General features: G+C 43.5%; 1 protein-coding gene across 9 annotated transcripts in view; it reads right to left on the bottom strand.

The window, feature by feature from the left end:
- TJP2 (tight junction protein 2) overlaps nucleotides 1–18,637 on the bottom strand; it is a 134,183-nt gene that overhangs the window by 28,760 nt on the left and 86,786 nt on the right. For all 9 annotated transcript variants that reach the window (XM_019033800.4, XM_063696443.1, XM_019033801.4 and 6 more), the window contains 6 exons: nucleotides 13,880–13,933; nucleotides 10,027–10,151; nucleotides 8,124–8,226; nucleotides 4,987–5,596; nucleotides 1,094–1,197; nucleotides 326–479 (listed from right to left, as the gene is read on the bottom strand). In XM_019033800.4, the coding sequence (XP_018889345.3) occupies nucleotides 326–479; nucleotides 1,094–1,197; nucleotides 4,987–5,596; nucleotides 8,124–8,226; nucleotides 10,027–10,151; nucleotides 13,880–13,924 (1,141 nt within the window). In that variant the 5' untranslated portion in view covers nucleotides 13,925–13,933. The remainder of the gene's footprint in view (nucleotides 1–325; nucleotides 480–1,093; nucleotides 1,198–4,986; nucleotides 5,597–8,123; nucleotides 8,227–10,026; nucleotides 10,152–13,879; nucleotides 13,934–18,637) is intronic.

Genomic DNA, 18,637 nt, shown 5'->3' with positions numbered 1-18,637 from the left:
CAATTAGCAAATATATAAATGATATGGTTAGTTCTTTGAACCACTCAAACACACATTTTTTTACTGACAAGTTTTGCTTTCAATTGCCTAATTAATAGTTCTCTGAGAGTTCGCAAATGCACCAGAATTTTGTATTGGAAACCTAATTTCAGCAGGCACTTTAATAAGCAAATAACAACCAACCAGTGACCTTTGGGGATTACGGTTTCAAGGGGTCTTTCCTTAGAAATTTAACTTCCAGCTGGATAGCTACACTAAATAGAAGAATGGGGAAGCAACAGCCTTCCTTACTTCCAGCTAAGCTCACAGCCTCCTCTTCCTTTACCTTCTATTTCTGAGTCACTGTCATTTAATGACGGGATGTTGATGAGGGTCTGCTGGCTGTCTCTCAACACCACTAGCTGTAGTTTTCCTCTTGACTTTTCTATCAATTTTCGAGCATCCGTTAAAGACATGTTCTCAGTTACAGTCCCATTGATCTGTGTTTATAAAGAATGGTAATGTTAAATGCAATAAAATTATTCACAGTAGAAAATTCATATTTTCCCCTTCTAAAAATGTAAAGGCTTTGCTCAGATATTCAAACAGATATTGGCTTTAGGATGACTCAGTAAAAATGAATTGTCGTTTAAATTAAATATAATCCTGCATGCTTGGATCCCAAATACAGGTGTAAGTTACTCTGCTAATTTATTTAACTTCCAAGCTCAAGACAACGGTTTGGTTTACTACTAGAACGTGTTTCCTGACTGGAGAGGTTTACAAGACCTATTAAATATTCAGCATTCATATACCACCAACTTTGCTTCTCATCTTTCCTTAGTTTAGGGAATAGGGATCTAAACTTTAAACAGGAAAGAAGAAAATATTCATGGAGTTTTTTTGTTTTTGTTTTCTAAACTGACATTAAACTGTTACGACCCTCGATGTCTGGTTTTTCTGACAAAAATCGTCTCATTATGCTGCTCTTGCCACCTCTGTCTTACCACTAACTCTCACTGGATGTAAGTCTCACTGTGTTGGTGCTGAATGTGGACATGCAGGCTATGAACGGCAGTATGCACACTACCGTTCTCTGCCCCCATCTACCCACCTTGAGAATTATGTCTCCTTCGTGAAGGTTGCCATCTTTAGTTGCCAGACCCGTTCGGGTCATTTCCTTTACGAAGATCTGACTCCCAAGCCGGAGACCATACTCTAGGAGACAAACACATAAACATACATGTATGTTATCAATTTGTTCAAAAAACTTAGTCTGGTTTATAGGACTATTTTAAAATATGTATTAAAAAGTTAATTTTGTATATGGGAAATTCTGTAAGATGACTGGCCTGAACTCTTCAAAAAAGTCAATGCCATAAAAAACAAAAAAGGTAGAGAAACTGTTCCAGATTAAAAGATACATAAAAACCAAATGCAATGCATGAACTACCATAGGTCCCTGATCCAGTGGAGGGTGGGGGAAGAATGAGTTACATCATTTGGAGCAATCTGAAAATGAACTATAATATATGAAAGGGATATTAACGTTAATCTTCTTAAGTGTTATAATGGTATTATGGTGACTGACGTAGGAGAATGTTCTTATCTTTGGAAGATACCTCTGAAATATTTATGGGTAATCGTGAGTTGCCTGCAACTTACTTAAATAGTACCAAAAAACCCACTGAGAGAGGTAACAGGAAGGGTGATGGAGTAGAAGGAAAGAAAAAAAAAGGAGGAGGAAAAAGAAAGTGTGGCAAAATGTTAACAATTGGTAAAACTAGTTGAAGGTTATATGTTTATTTGCTATAAAATTAACATTTTTCTTTTTCTTTCTTTTTTTGAGACAGAATCTTGCTTTGTCACCCAGGCTGGAGTGCAGGGGCATGATCTCAGCTCACTGCAACCTCTGCCTCCCAGGTTCAAGTGATTCTCCTGCCTCAGCCTCCCAAGTAGCTGGGATTACAGGTGCCCACCACCATGCCCAGCTAATTGTTGTATTTTAGTAGAGACAGGGTTTCACCATGTAGGCCAGGCTAGTCTCGAACTCCTGACCTCAGGTGATCCACCCACCTCAGCCTCCCAAAGTGCTAGGATTACAGGTGTGAGCCACTGCGCCTGGCCAAATTATCACTTTTCAGATAAAATGTTGGGGAGAAAAAAAGACAATTCAGCACACCTTAATAGGCATGTTCTGCTGACAATGAGGCTGTCTACAGGAAGGCACTGCAAAAAATCTAGCATTTTAGATTATATGAAGCTTGGCATTGAAAGGAATTCAGTGGGTGAAGAAAGGGGGTAAAGAAGTCAGGCAAAGTAATTAATAAAGCATTCAACTAAAACCAGCATAGCTTTGGGAGTTTATGGACTCTGAATTGCTATCAAAAGCAAAAACATTGTAATTACTAAGTATGCATATTTTTAAATACTTTCAATGCTACTTAGACTATTCTGGCTTTACTTAATAAACTTGTAAAAATACATTATTTTAAGAATAAATGTTCACATTTTAGGAAACTACCACAACAGAGCAGGTTTTAAAACAGGCACAAAATTTTTTATTATTGTTCAAACTAAAAATCTTATAAATTACAAAACAAAGTAACTTTCCACAATTCAGGAAAGGTATGAAGTCAATTTTAAAATAAGTTTTAAATGATTTACGGTAAACTTGTCAGCCAGATCTTACCACAAAAATTAGAAGTGCTGTGGCCCGTGCCCTAGTCCTTTAGGAAGCTGATAGTCAAGAATGGAATAAGGGAAGGGCAAAGCTACTTGCATGGATGGCGAGCCCCTAGTGGTCAAACGGCCTCACAGCCCAGAACAGAAGGCTGAGTGAGACAAGCTTGAGTGATAACATCTCTCTGGCATTTTTCAACAATTCCTCAATCCTCTTAAAAAATGCACTCATTGGCCAAGCGTGGTGGCTCACGCCTGTAATCCCAGCACTTTGGGAGGCTGAGGTGGGCGGATCATGAGGTCAGGAGATCGAGACCATCCTGGCTAACACGGTGAAACCCCGTCTCTACTGAAAATACAAAAAATTAGCCGGGCGTGGTGGCGGGCGCCTACAGTCCCAGCTACTTGGGAGGCTGAGGCAGGAGAATGGCGTGAACCCGGGAGGTGGAGCTTGCAGTGAGCCGAGATCGCGCCACTGCACTCCACCCTGGGCGAAAGAGCAAGACTCCGTCTCAAAAAAACAAAACAAAACAAAACAAAACAGAAACGAAGCCTCCTAACACACAGGGTTCTTGTGAGGACTACGTAAAAGAACATTCAACATAGCCCCTTGCATAGAGCAGAAACTCAACAATGATTAGGCGGAGTACTGTCTTCCACTGTGGTTTTCCACTTGAGATGCAGCAAGGCCACTAGGAGAGCTTATTAACACAGAGACTCTGAGGGCCCACCCCATGGTTTCTATTTTTTTTTTTTTTCAAGACGGAGTCTCGCTCTGTCACCCAGGCTGGAGTGCAGTGACATGATCTCTGCTACTGCAACCTCTGCCCCTCGGGGTTCAAGCTATTCTCCTGCCTCAGCCTCCAGAGAAGTGGGGATTACAGGCACCCACCACCACGCCCACCTAATTTTTGCATTTTTAGTAGAGATGGGGTTTCATCATGTTGGCCAGGCTGGTCTCCAACTCCTGACCTCAAGTCATCCGCCCACCTCGGCCTCCCATAGTGCTGGGATTACAGGTGTGAGCCACTGCACCCGGCTCCACCCCATGGTTTCTGATCCGGTGGGACTGGGTTGGGCCTGAGAGTCCGCATTTCTAAGGGGTGCCCAGGTGATGCACTGCTTTGAGAACCACTGGTCTCCTAGTTTAAAGCCAAAATTCTGAAGCCTGGCTCTTCCAATGATGACACAACTTTGTGTATGTCAATGAACCTTTTGTGCCTCAGTTTCCTCGTCTATAAAATGGAGATGCAAGAGTCCTCCCTCGTGAGGTAGTTCTGAGGATTAAACGAACTAATTGGTGTTAGGCATTTAGGTCAATGCTGGGTACAATGCTGGTTAAGTGCAATTAAGAGATAGCTCAGCCAGATGCGGTGGCTCACACCTGTAATCCCAGCACTTTGGGAGGCCAAGGTGGGCAGACCACCTGAGGTCAGGAGTTTGAGACCAGCCTGGCCAACCTGTCTCTACTGAAAATACAAAAATTAGCCGGGCGTGGTGGCAGGCACCTATAATCCCACCTACTTCGGAGACTGAGGCAGGAGAATCACTTGAACCCAGGAGGCAGAGGTTGCAGTGAGCCGAGATCATGCCACTGCACTCTCCAGCCAGGGTGACACAGTGAGACTCTGTCTCAAAAAAAAAAAAAAAAAAGTTAGCTGGCCAGGTGCAGTGGCTCATGCCTATAATCCCAGCACTTTGGGAGGCTGCTGTGGGCAGATCACCTGAGGTCAGAAGTTCAAGACCAGCCTGGCCAACACGGTGAAACCGCGTCTCTACTAAAAATAAAAACTCAGCCAGGCATGGTGGTACACACCTGTGATCCCAGCTACTAGGGAGGCTGAGGCAGGAAAACTGCTTGAACCTGGGAGGCGGAGGTTGCAGTGAGCCCAGATTACGCCACTGCACTCCAGCCTGGGCAACAGAACAAGACTCAAGACTCCGTCTCAAAAAAAAAAAAAAGTAGCTATTCCTGGCCAGGCGTGGTGGCTCATGCCTGTAATCCCAGCACTGTGAAAGATTCAGGTGGACAGATCACCTCAAGTCAGGAGTTCAAGTCCAGCCTGGCCATCATGTTGAAACCTGTCTCCACTAAAAACAAAATTAGCTGGGCGTGGTGGCAGGTGCCTGTAGACCCAGCTACTCAGGAGGCTGAGGCAGGAGAATCGCTTGAACCCGGGAGGTGGAGGTTGCAGTGAGCCGAGATCACGCCACTTCCCTCCAGCCTGGATGACAGAGCAACACTTTTGGGGGAAAAAAAAATTGAGAAAGAAAAGGTTATTCATATCACAACAGTGCTTTTCTTCCTACATCAAGCATGCCTACCTTCGTTCGCTCTGCTTTTCATCAGGAGGACCCCGATGGGCCCCGGCCGCCCCCTAGGCTCGGGGCTGGGGCTCCGTGAGTGCGGCTGCTCGCGGCTGCGGCTTCGGGGTCCCCGAGAGCGGGCATCGTGGCGGGCCCCGCGCCTGTACTCCGGGCTGTAGGCCCGCTCGTAGTCTGGGTCGTAGGCCTGGTGATAGGCCCGCTCGTAGTCCTGGTCAATGCTCCGGCCGCGGCTGCGGTCACGGTCCCGGTCCCGGGATGGCCCAAAGTCGTGGTCCAGGCCCCGCTCCAGGCTCCGGCCACGGCTGCGGTCTCGGGTGCGCGCATGGTCTTGGTCCAGGCCCCGCTCCAGGCTCCGGCCACGGCTCCGGTCCCGGCTGAGGTCCCGCTCCCGGCTCCGGGCCCGCTCATGGGGACGCCCCCTTTCCGGGCTGTCCTCCCAGCTGCGGCTGCGCCCCCCATGGCTGCTCAGCCGGCTCCTCTCGCTGTAGCCACTCCGGAAACTTCTGCCATCAAACTCGTCCATCACCTCAAAAGCCCGGTCATCCTGATCCAGGGGAGGGCTGGCCTGAAGTGGGGCCACCTGGACCTTCCGGGGCCTCTTGACCACCTGTTGTCAAAACAAACTCAGTGTGGACGCAGGACAATCACAACTGAATGTGGAGAAGGCAGTGGTTAAGAGCCCTGGTTCTGGTTTCAGGAAAACCGTATCCCTGCCGACTCACTAAGGTTCAGGTTCCTCACCCGGAAACGGACAATAAAAATCTCACAGGGTTAGAATAGGACAATGACGGTGAAGCTCTGAGTACAGTGCCTTGAATTAAGGTAATAATAAAATAGTACCTCCAAAATCTGCTTCTACTCAAGTTTGAAAAGTCTCAGAGGCCCAAATCACTAAGTTATAAAACCCAAAAAACAAAAATCCAGAAAGTGTGACATTCTATACATAGCTGCCAAGGGGGCAAACGCGGATAAAGAGAAGTTGATTGATGGGTACAAATATATGGTCTGATAGAAGAAATAAGACCTAATGTTAGATCGGTAGGGTGACTACAGCTTACAGGAATCTACTGTACATTCCAAAATAGCTGGAAGAGAATAATCTGAACGTTTCTACCATAAAGAAAAGACAATTATTTAAGATGATGGATATTCCAAATACACTGATTTGAATTTTACAAATCATGTCTACAGCCATACACCATCCTGAACGTGCCCAATCTCATCTGAATTTTACAAATCATATTAATGTATTAAATTAATCACACACACCCTATAACTATGCATTACACATAAATTTTTAAAATTTTAAGGAAGAAAAGTCAATGCCTTATTTATTTATTTATTATTAAGACAAAGTCTCGCTCTGTTGCCCAGGCTGGACTGTACTCAGCTCACTGCAACCTCCGCCTCCCAGGTTCAAGCGATTCTCGTGCCTCACCCTCCCGATGGCTGGGATTACAGGCACACACCACCATGCCTGGCTAATTTTTGTATTTTTAGTAGAGACGGGGTTTCACCATGTTGGCCAGGCTGGTCTCGAAGTCCTGACCTCAGGTGATCTGCCTGCCTCCATCTCCCAAAGTGTTGGCGTGAACCACTGAACCTGGTCCAATGCCATTTTTAAAGTGGGGGGTGGGGTAGAGGGGCAAGGGGAAAGAGGAACCCTTCTAGATTAAAAGGAACTAAAGAGATAATGATTAAATACAATGAGTGAACTTTGGATCCTGGATAGGGAAGAAAACATATATCAAAGACATTTTGAGAGCTGCGTATGGTGGCTCACACCTGTAATCCCAGCACCTTGGGAGGCTGAGGTGGAAGGATCGCTTGAACCCAGGAGATCAAGATCAGCCTGGGAAACACAACAAGATCCCATCTCTAAAAATGAAAAAGACATCTTGAGATATGGACTGGATTTTAGATAATACTGTAAAATTATTACTTTTCTTAGATCGGATAATAGTATTATATAGATGAATGTCCTCATTCATAGGAAATGCATGTGAAGTAAGTAGAAATGAACTGTCGTGTCTGTAACTTTCCTTTGCATGGTTGGCCAGAAAGACATGAGTGTTTATATACATACAGAGACCAAGCAAAGATGGCGGAATAGTAATATTTTAGAAGATAAATGTTTATTACACTGATCTTTCAACTTTCCTTTTTGTTTGAAAATCTTCATAATATAAAGTTGAAAAACATTAAATACCATATATGTGGCCGGGTGAGGTGGCTCACGCCTGTAATCCCAGCACTTTGGGAGGCCAAGGCTGGCGGATCACCTGAAGTTGGGAGTTCGGGACCAGCCTGACCAACATGGTGAAACCCCGTCTCTACTAAAAATACAAAATTAGACAGGTGTGGTGGTGCATGCCTGTAATCCCAGCTACTCGGGAGGCTGAGGCAGGAGAATCGCCTGAACCCAGGAGGCAGAGATTGTGGTGAGCCAAGATCGTGCCACTGCACTCCAGCCTGGGCAACAAGAGCAAAACTCTGTCTCAAAAAAAAAAAAAAAAAATACACACACACACACACACACAACCATATATGTGGGTATATGCCTACTAGCATTGCCCCTAAGCACACTTTATTACCATTCTCACTGTGTGTGTCTACCTGCCCCACTGGAGTGAACACACCTTGCAACATAGATTGGCCCCAGGGCCTAATGGCATCCAGCTCACAGTTGATTCTCAGCCAGTGAATGAATGAAAGAATAGATGAATGAAGATTATAGACAGTCTTCTAATGAAACTCTTAGTCTATGAAGATATAATATACCTTGCTTGGGCCTTTACAAGTGAGTTTTTGAGCTGAAAGTTTTTTTCTAAATTAATACTATTTTACCAGTATTCTGAATCTAGCTAATTCTCCTAGGGAATAATTGCCTAACTTGGTTCCTAAGGCAAACTAACTCAGATCAGAGAATCACTGGCCTCAGGAGAAGACACAAGGAAAAGTAGGAAGGATAACTTACACGTATCTTCACACCCCTCCAAAAGTACTGAGGATCCAAGAACAGCGGTCCCTAGGTTATGTAATTCTGTCAAATGCTTAAAAGCAAGGGGTAATTTTCTTCTGGGCAAAAAACCAAAATGCTATTGAGGCAAGCTGAAAGCAAACCCAGTACTTACAATAGCAGCGACCTTCCCACTTTTTCTGAGCTGCTGAACTGCAAACGAATGAAGCACATCCTCCATGGGGGTGCCATTGACCATGATCACTCTGTCATTTTCCCTGTAAACAAGAAATAAAAATGGGTCATGAAAAACTCCCATCTATTCATTGTAAATTATTTATTTAGGAACAAATAGAAGCAGCAAATCGACCTGAAAGGCTTTCTAAAGGGCTCAGTGTCTGGTGGCGCCCAAGACCCAGTCAACTTGGCCTGAGATCTTCCAAAGAAAGGAACTGGGGGCCATACAGCTCAATTCTGAGTGTCTAAATGGAAATCATCTGGGAAGAGAGAGGCCTGATCTCCCCACACCACAGCGTCACACCAGGAGGTACTTGATGACAGTGAGGTCTGGACACCAAAAGGAATTTCTCTATCAGTCCCCTATTGCCTGAGGTGCACAGTGGGCTTCAGAAAAGTCTAAAAACACTCCTTCCAAGTAGGTGTATATCCATTTGTGCTTTTGTGCAGGAAAAGGGCTTGCCTTGGATTCTTAAGAAATTTTGAGATCACAGAATCCTATTGCTCCAGTTCATCCCAAACATTACTTTAAAATTTTGCATTTCTCCATAGGAAAGACTACTAACTTTGATAAAACTATAGAGACTTTCTTAATTATAATTTTATTTTTTAAGAGGCATGGTTTCCCTCTCTCACCCAGGAAGGACTGCAGTAGTGTGACTGATGATAGCTCACTGCAACCTCAACTTCCCGAGCTCAAAGGATTCTCTCACCTTAGCCTCCCAAGTAGCTGGGACCCGAGTAGGTACATGCCATCCCAACAGGGTCTCACTATGTTGCCCAGGCTGATCTTGAACACCTGGCCTCAAGCGTTCCTGCCACCTCAGCCTCCCAAAGTGCAGGATTATAGGCGTGAGCCACTGTGCTTAGTCCACAGAGGCTTTAAACACCAACAAAACCTAAACTTTTGAGCTATCCATCCAATGCAGCCATACAGTTAACTTTAGACTTCGTCCTGAGAAGTTATCCTGTGGGAATCAGGCATGTATCATGTAAAATGGTGTTACCAGCTGGGTATGGTGGCTCATGCCTGTAATCCAATCCCAGCACTTTGGGAGGCCGAGGTGGGCAGATCACTTCAGGTCAGGAGTTTGACACCAGCCTAGCCAACATGGCGAAAACCCGTCTCTACTAAAAATACAAAAATTAGCTGGGTGTGGTGGCAGGCACCTGTAATCCCAGCTACTCAGGTGGCTGAGGCAGCAGAGGATTGCTTGAACTCGGAAGGTGATGGTTGCAGTGAGCTGAGATCGCACCACTGCAATGCAGACTGGGTGACAGAGCAAGACTCTGTCTCAAAAAAAAAAAAGAAAAAGAAAAGAAAAAATTTATTAAAAATTAAAATAAAATGGTGTTACCTCTTCAGGTCAGAAAGCTGGCAGTTGGAAAACTTGTGGTTTTCGTATAGTAAATTGTCCCAACTTCCACATCACTCTTACAAGTAAGATAATCAATAAACCAAAGTCTCCTCATTAAATTCTTAAAGAATATAAATTAAAACAAACATAAACAGTGTTGGTTAAGCATCCGGGTTGAGAAGCATGCCAATTTAAAACTCCATGTTCAGAAATGATTCCTAAACCTAGGAGGGATGTTTGGAACTATCTTCTTACGGAAACAACTGCCCTCCTCGCTCCAAAGCTGGGGTGTTCCCAAGGTTTGGGCATTATTCAAACATGGTGTGTTATGGCTTCCATTCCAGCTTGAAGACTTTTCAAATATTATACAAAACTTTGTTATTTTTTTCTTTTTTTTAAATAAAGTGGACACCAACCAAAATACCCCGTCTAGGGCCAACCAGTAGGGCTGGTAGGGGCTGCGGGGCGAGGGAGGACACTCACTGGAGCAGCCCATCAGCAGGCCCACCCGGGAGCACATCAGAAATGACAATCGACGTTTCTCCATTTTCAAAGTGGGGGTTGTCTCTGCCTCCGGACACTGCAATTCCAAATCCTCTTTTGGAATCCTGTACATCAGAGAGGAGAAATATTAAAAATCCTTCAATAAGTGGCTTTCAGGATTTATTACAAGCACTCAATAAAATAAAGGTCAAATCAATAACCAGACACTGTTCAGGAACAGATGGGCTTACAGAAAACAAATGAGAAACAAAACAAAGCATAGTCATAGTCAGCTGACAGGTTTATAAAGGGAAATTCCGTATCTGAAAGAAACAGCCTGTAGAGGCTGGAAAAGATTGATAGTGCAGACTGGAGTTATCACTAGAAGCTGGCAGGGATAGGAAACAATGTCTTCAGTCCAAATAGGGATGTACTGTTTGAAGCACCAGTTGTACCTCTTTGCATCACGCTGGCCTGAGCTGGAACAAGTTCAGTAAAAACTGAACCTGTACTAAAACTGTATTTTTTAATTTTCAGATTTCCTTATTGTATTTGTTTTTTAAGTGACAGAGTTTTGATCTGTTGCTAGGCTGGAGTGCAGCGGTGTGATCACTACTCACCACAGCCTCAAATTTCTGGGCTCAAATAAGCCTCCTGCCTCAACCTCCCAAAGCACTGGGATTACAACAGACAGCCATTGTGCCTGGCCTGTACTGTAAATATTTTTAATTCTTCTGTATATTGTGATGTTTTGACATATTAAAAAAAAAAAAACCTTCTGCCTAGGCTCATGTCTCATGTCTATAATCCCAGCACTTTGGGAGGCCAATGCAGGCAGATTGCTTGAGTCCAGCAGCTCAAGACCAGCCTGAACAACATGGCAAAACCCTGTCTTTACTAGAAATACAAAAAATTAGCTGGTCATGGTGTTGCACATCTGTAGCCCCAGATACTTGGGAGGCTGAAGTGGGAGAATCACCTGAGCCTGTGAGGTCAAGGCTTCAACAAGCCAAGGCAGCTTCTGCACTTTAAATTGGGCAAATGGAGAAGTCTCTAAAAAACAAAAAAACCCCACAACTTTCTAGCTGGGCGGGAAAAGACTGCTCTTCCCAGTGCTAGCCAATCCTTTTTAATTTTATTTTTATTTTTATTTTAGATTCAGGAGTACATGTGCAGGTTTGTTATATATGGGTATTGTCTGATGCTGAGGTTTGGGCTTCTAATGATCCTGTTACCCAAGTACCGAACACAGTACCCAAGAAGTAGTTTTTCAAACTTTGTTCCTCTCCCTCCCTCCGTACTTTTGGAATTCCCAGTGTTTACTGTTCTATCTTTGTGTCCGTGTGTACCCAATGTTTAGCTCCCACTTCTAAGTGAGAACAATGCAGTATTTGGTTTTCTGTTTCAGCATTAATTTGCTTAGGATAATGGCCTCCAGGTACATTCGTGTTGTTGCAAAGGACATATTTCGTTCGTTCTTATGTCTGCCTAAAATTGTATTTTTAAAGTATACCTTTAACTTCAAAGTAGATGTGTTGGTAGTTTCATTTCAACACACAGTGAAAAAGAAGTAAATGGATTTGTTTTTTTTTTTTTTTTTTGAGACGGAGTCTTGCTCTGTTGCCAGGCTGGAGTGCAGTGGTGCTGGCTCACTGAAACCCCTGCCTCCTAGGTTCAAGTGATTCTCCTGCCTCAGCCTCCTGAGTAGCTGGGACTACAGGCATGTGCCACCACACTGAGCTAATTTTTGTATTTTTAGTAGAGACTGGGAGGGTTTCATCATGTTGGCCAGGATGGTCTCGATCTCCTGACCTTGTGATCCACCTGTCTCCGCCTCCCAAAGCGTGGCGATTATAGGCGTGAGCTACTGCGCCCAGCCCGTAACTGGATTTTAAAGATAAAATTTGAACATAAAATGTGTGTTGAGATCTCATGAGAAAGCAAAGCACTAAACCCTTTTCTACATGCATGGAAGATCGGAAATAAGATTTATTACATCCATGATCAGTCTAGCAATACACAATGGTGAGCATAGATAATACATAATCCTAATTCATTTGTGTTTTAAAAAGCTAAGCCTGGGCCAGGTGCGGTGGCTCACACCTGTAATCCCAGCACTTCGGGAGGCCAAGGCGGGTGAATTGCTTGAGTCCAGGAGTTCGAGATCAGCCTGGCCAAAATGGCAAAACCCCATCTCTACTAAAAATACAAAAATTAGCCAGGCGTGGTGGCACACCCCTGTAATCTCAGCTACTTAGGAGGCTGGAGCAGGAAAATCACTTGAACCTAGGAGGTGAAGGTTGCAGTGAGCTGAGATCATGCAATTACACTCCAGCCTGGGCGACTGAATGAGACTCCATTTCAAAAATATATATATGTATCTAAGCCCAGTTTCATCCAGATAATATGAGTATATTTAACTGTATATTCTTAAATCTGGGTTCGATTATATAAAAATTTACTCCGAGACTAAAAGAAAATCTTCCTTTCCAAGGAAAGTTTCCCACGTGAGGCCCACTATACTGACTGATTATACACAATTACAAACTCAAAACAGGTTGGGGGTGTTTTCTATTAATCACATGGCTTTGAATTTGGCAGCACCACCAGCCGGCACCTGGTTTTAGACAGAGGCAGCTCCATCCTCTATGCCAAGCCTAAAAAAATCTCTGACCTCTGCCAATTTTGGGTCCACAACTCAAGGAATGCATGAAATGCTCAGGGAAAGGGCAGAGGAGAGTCAGAAAGACGAGGAGAGTTGAAAAATAAGACCTAAGCAGACAAAACCCCTCAAATGAAGAAATTGTGATTACTGATCTGGAAGTCTGGGTACCTGGGCACTGGCCCAGAGACATTTTTTTCTACCTGGATTAATTCAATAAACATTAAATTCAGGAATGTCTTTAATTTTCATAGAAGACAAAGCTTGAAGCTCACAGTTCTGAGGGTCAAAGGAAAACTCTTCCTATGAGGAACTTATGGTCCCTCTAGGAGATGTCAGACCTTGGAGGAATTCAGAGCCAGAAGAAGAAACCCTGCAGAAAAACCAGGAAAATCACAGTGATGATGACCGGAAGGCAGCTTGACGGAATAAAAATGCGGAACCGTCTGGGCACGGTGGCTCACGCCTGTAACCCAGCACTTTGCGGGCCAAGGTGGGTGGATCACCTGAGATCAGGAGTTCGAGACCAGCCTGACCAACATGGAGAAACCCCGTCTCTACTAAAAATACAAAATTAGCCGGGCGTGGTGATAGGCGCCTGTAATCCCAGCTACTTGGGAGGCTGAGGCAGGAAAATTGCTTGAACCCAGGAGGCGGAGGTTGCGCTGAGCCGAGATTGCACCACTGTACTCCAGCCTGGGCGACAAGAGTGCAATTCCGTCTCAAAAAAAAAGTGAATGCAGAACCACGAGTGCAGTTCTCCAGCTCAGCCTCACACAAATGACTTACAGTCTCTTGGATGCTACACTTTTTAAGAGTTATAAGGTATGTATAATATGTCATAATTAAAATTACAGAAGTTGTAAAAAGCTCCCTCCACATCCTTAAACAGTACAGGTTATTTTCATTCTTCCCTTTCTTTTCTCTCTTTCATAACCTGTTCTAGCTGGAGATAAGAGTATACACTAAATAACCTCTAAAATGTTCCATATTAAACAGTCCTTAATCAAAAAATACAATAGCATGCAAATCTTTGTTAACATAGCAATTATTGCCAGTTAGTATCTATAATGCATTATGCACCTCAAGGGAAAAAAAAGCCAAAACTGTGTGTAGGTGAAAATAAATAAGATCCATGATCCGTAAAATCAAGAACATGACTGTAGAATATATGAAATGTGCAGAACTCACCTTTTGTAGGGTCACAGTGTACTGTTCCCATATCAGCTCTTCCATGCCTGGGGCCTGTTTTAAAAGAACAAAACCAATCTGATGAAAACCACAACCTTTTCAATGCTAGAAATAAAATTATCATTCAAAATGCCTCGACATAAAGTCCAGCTCACACTTTCTATACCAAAAAGAGTTAATATTTGCTCATTATGCTACCTATTTTCAAACACACTCTCCTTCAATGAAATGAAACTAGAAACAATACTTGAAAGGTAAGTGAAATACATAGTGAGAGACAGACCCTAAAAAGAATGGAATGTTAAGTGCTGAGTCCTTTTATTATCACTATTCCAAAACATTATCATCATAAAACCCCTTTAAAAATATCTAGTTTCAAATAGATTCTTTTTTTTAAATCATTCTCCCCCTCTTCCTGTCAAAGGTGACCTCGTAGGCAAGTTTTCTGCATGTTTATGTCTAAAAATATCCTTAGCCTTATCATAGAGTATGCCCAATTGGGTGATCTGCGGGATCTTTCGGCTTTTTCTCTATCGTATCACTGAGTGTGAAAGATGAATGTCTTCATAAATGGACCACTGGGACTTCCATCTCTGACAATATTCCAAAGTAGGTATCCAGAAAAAACTAAAACTGGTGGTATCATTTTAAAAATAATAATCCATTAAATGCAGGCTGCCTGTGAGAAAGCTAGAAATGCCAAGAACACTCAGAACCACAGAGATAAGCCAGCACTGAAGCAGGCATTTAGAGGAGGCTGGGGATCCAAACAGGGTGGGAGATCAGGTCTGGGTGGATCTATTAGGGGAAAAAAATACCAGCACACAGATGGAGATGCAGTGACTGTCTCATCCTTGGCTATGGGTAGAGTGGAAATAACTAAAAATAAAACCCTGGAGAATTTCTATCAACAGACCTGTATTCACACAGGTTTGGGCATTCATATTACAGACGTGACCACACCCTGCCAAACACTCATGCCTACTGGGGCTCTGCAGTGGCCATACCACCAAGTACACAGAGGCAGATGCGAATCCTCTCCAGAGATCACACTCAAACACAGCCCTCAAAGATTCCCCAGATAGGATGTATCCAAGGAAATGAGCCCACAATTTAAACATGCACATCACCATGAGTGAGAGGTAAAAGAAACATAAACTGAAGAATCAAAGACTTTAAATATTTGAAATACCAGCCACAGACAAAAATGGAGTATCTATAATACGTGTATATGTTGGTTTTTTGTTTTGTTTTGTTTTGTTTGAGACGGAGTCTCGTTCTGTCGCCCAGGCTGGAGTACAGTGGCGTGATCTTCACTCACTGCAACCTCTGCCTCCCAGGTTCAAGCGATTCTCCTGACTCAGTCTCCTGGGTAGCTAGGATTACAGGTGCGCACTACCATGCCCGGCTAATTTTTGTATTTTAGTAGAGATGGGGCTTCACCATGTTGATCAGGCTGGTCTCAAACTCCTGACCTCGTGATCCACCTGCCTCGGCCTCCCAAAGTGCTGGGATTACAGGCATGAGCCACCAAGCCACCCGGACTATGTGTTTATGTTTTAAGAAATTAGAAGAGGGCCGGGTGCAGTGGCTCACGTCTGTATTTCCAGCACTCAGGCTGAAGTGAGAGGATCGCTTGAGCCTAGGAGTTCAAGGCCAGCCTGTGCAACATAGTGAGACCCCATCTCTACAAAAAATTTTTAAAGTTAGCCAGGCATGGTGGCACATGCCATAGTCCCAGCTACTCAGGAGGCTGAGGCGGGGTGATCAGTTGAGTGCAGGAGTTTACGACCAACCTGAGCAACATAGTGAGACCCCATCTGTATACTTAATAAGAAAAAAAAAAAAAAGAACTCAAAATACCTGAAAAAGGCCAGAACGAGAGATCTGTGCTACCAGCAATCCTGGGACTGGGTGGTGAATGGGGCCCGGGGTGCCAGGGACGCAAGCAGCCCAAAAGTGCAAGATTTAGATTAAATGAAGGCCCATCAACACAAGGAAATATATAAACATTCCAAAAGATTATTATCTAGATTATGTAAAACTCCCCAATTACTTGAAGTCTGTTCACTGTGACAACTGTTCTTCAATTTTAAAAAATAAAAGTGAATTTTCAGGTGAAATTTTTGTATCCTACTCATCTTTGTCCCATTATCTGCTACAACAGTGTCTGGCACACAGAGTAGGCACTCAAAGTTTTTTCTTTTTAATACATCAAGAGATGGATACACTATTCATTCATCATTCAATTAATATAACTGAAGCACTGACTGCTGCTACTTTTTTTTTTTGGGGGGGGGGGGTACGGGGTCTCACTCTGTCACCCAGGCTGGAATGCAGGGGTGTGATCTAGGTTCACTGCAACCTCTGCCTCCTGGGTTCAAGTGATTCGCATACCTCAGCCTCCCGAGTAGCTGGGATTACAGTTGTGCGCCACCACACCCAGCTCATTTTTTTGTATTTTTGGTAGAGACACGGTTTCACCACGTTGGCCAGGCTCATCTCGAACTCCTGACCTCAAATGGTCCACCTGCCTTAGCCTCCCAAAATGCCGGGATTACAGGTGTGAGACACCGTGCCCAGCCTACAAATTTTCTTAAAGTTTCTATCGAATTCGTGGCTCTCTGCTTCTTTGATAGCATACGTGAGGTGGGTGGACTAAAAACTCAGGTGCTCATGGTCTGACTTTCTAGATGTGCTCTATAGCCATACCTCTCTGGAATTCTGCATGTGTCTAAAACAGCATTTTCCAATATGTGGCAGCACAATAAATTTTCCAAGATTTTAATGAAGTTGTACATATTTGTTAAAAAGTTTTTTTTTTTTTTTTTTTTTTTGAGATGGAGTTTCGCTCTTGTTGCCCAGGCTGGAGTGCAATGGCACGATCTGGGCTCACTGCAACCTCCGCCTCCTGGGTTCTAGCGATTCTCCCGCCTCAGCCTCCCGAGTAGTTGGGATTACAGGCATGCGCCACCACGCCCAGCTAATTTTTGTATTTTTAGTAGAGACGGGGTTTCACCATGCTGGTCAGGCTGGTCTCAAACTCCCAACCTTAGATGATCCGCCCGCCTCGGCCTCCCAAAGCGCTGGGATTACAGGTGTGAGCCACCACGTCCGGCCAAAAAGTTTTCTTAAATGGAAACAGAAAACAGAAACCGGGTCGGGCGTGGTGGTTCACGCCTATAATCCCAACACTTTGGGAGGCCAAGGCAGGTGGATCACTTGGGGCCAGCAGTTTAAGACCAGCCTGGCCAACATGGTGAAACCCTGTCTCTACCAAAAACACAAAAAATTAGCCGGGCGTGGTGGCGCATATCTGTAGTCCCAGTTACTTGGGAGGCTGAAGCAAGAGAATCACTTGAACCTGGGAGATGGAGGTTGCAATGAGCTGAGATTGCACCACTGCACTCCAGAGCGAGACTCCGTCTCAAAAAAAAAAAAATAAAGAAAAGAGAAAGCAGACACTCAACTGAACTCCTGCAGTAAGTCAGAACTGGTTGCCCTTTTCCATTTCCATAGAACACCTTACTAACTCCTTGCCAACTTCAGTTTTAGATGTGGCCTTAGTAAAACTAAGCCACCACCACCCAGAAATGACCTTATGAGCATGCCCACTTCTCCAAGCTCATCTTCTCAATGCCTTCTTGTACCTTAAAGCTGTCAAATTTCAACAAAGTGAATTAATCTAGAAGTTGTGGTAAAATAAATATATTTGCCAACTCTTCTTTGGATATAGTTATAGCCCCATGAATTAAGGGGGAAAAAAAATTACATGGCATCCTCCCCACAAAACTTACTTTAAAATTATCAGGAAAAAAAACTAACTGGGACTATGACAATCATCCCCAGGATTGGGCAATGCTACATACCAAAAAAATGTTGAATATCCCAAGGAGCTGTGCTATTATAGAGAATATTTTTATGAGTACATTACTTTTAAAATATATTTCTATTTTGGAATTTAAAACTATAAACTCTTCAAAGTTTTGGATTTAAATTTGTTTATCATTTAGCAAAATAAATGAGTTCCTGCAAAATTTTATTTTTTAAATGTGGCTCAAGTAGAATGAATCTGGCTTTTGAAAATCACAGCCCTTCAGTAATGGGATGCTACTATCTTTAAGTGTCCTGTGCTGCCTGCAAGGGTAATTTAAATTAAATTTGTCAGAGAGACGATTAATCTCCTACCACTACCACCACCAATCAGACCTTGCTATTAACTTGCCTGGTGCCTGAAACCAATCAGATTGCGAGGCTTCTTCTTACCTATGGTTAACAGGTAATAAAATTAACTATTAGCTACTTAACATAATATTCAAAGAATATATGCTCTGCTAAGCCAAGTGATAAAGAGAAAATCTTAATTGTAAAGGAAGGGAACTAGAGCAAAAATAAATTTTAGTAGCTCTGTTGAGCATTAAAAATACACCATAACTATGTATATTTAGCCTACAGGACTGTGGCTTTTTGGGAAGGTCTCACAGAAAACTCTTCACTATGCACTCATTTGTTCATTTATGCAAAAACATTTATTAAGCATCCACCTTCTGCCAAGCAAGTAGTTTGTGGCACTTCAGAGACATCAGTGAATAAAATCGCCAAAGCCCTTGGGCAGCTTACCAACTAACTACAAGTGTACCCAAAGAGCAAACTACTGAGTGTCTTTCCTGCCTCATTTATATAATTTTTCAGAAACACAGAGCACCCCACATAATCATCCTTATTCCTCAGAACATCAGCTCTAGGAACATCCCTGGG

Source organism: Gorilla gorilla, chromosome 13 (genome assembly GCF_029281585.2).
Source record: "Gorilla gorilla gorilla isolate KB3781 chromosome 13, NHGRI_mGorGor1-v2.1_pri, whole genome shotgun sequence".
Classification (NCBI taxonomy): Eukaryota; Metazoa; Chordata; class Mammalia; order Primates; family Hominidae; genus Gorilla; species Gorilla gorilla.
Note: the sequence above shows the minus strand (reverse complement) of the source record. Positions and strands in the feature narration are given on the sequence as shown.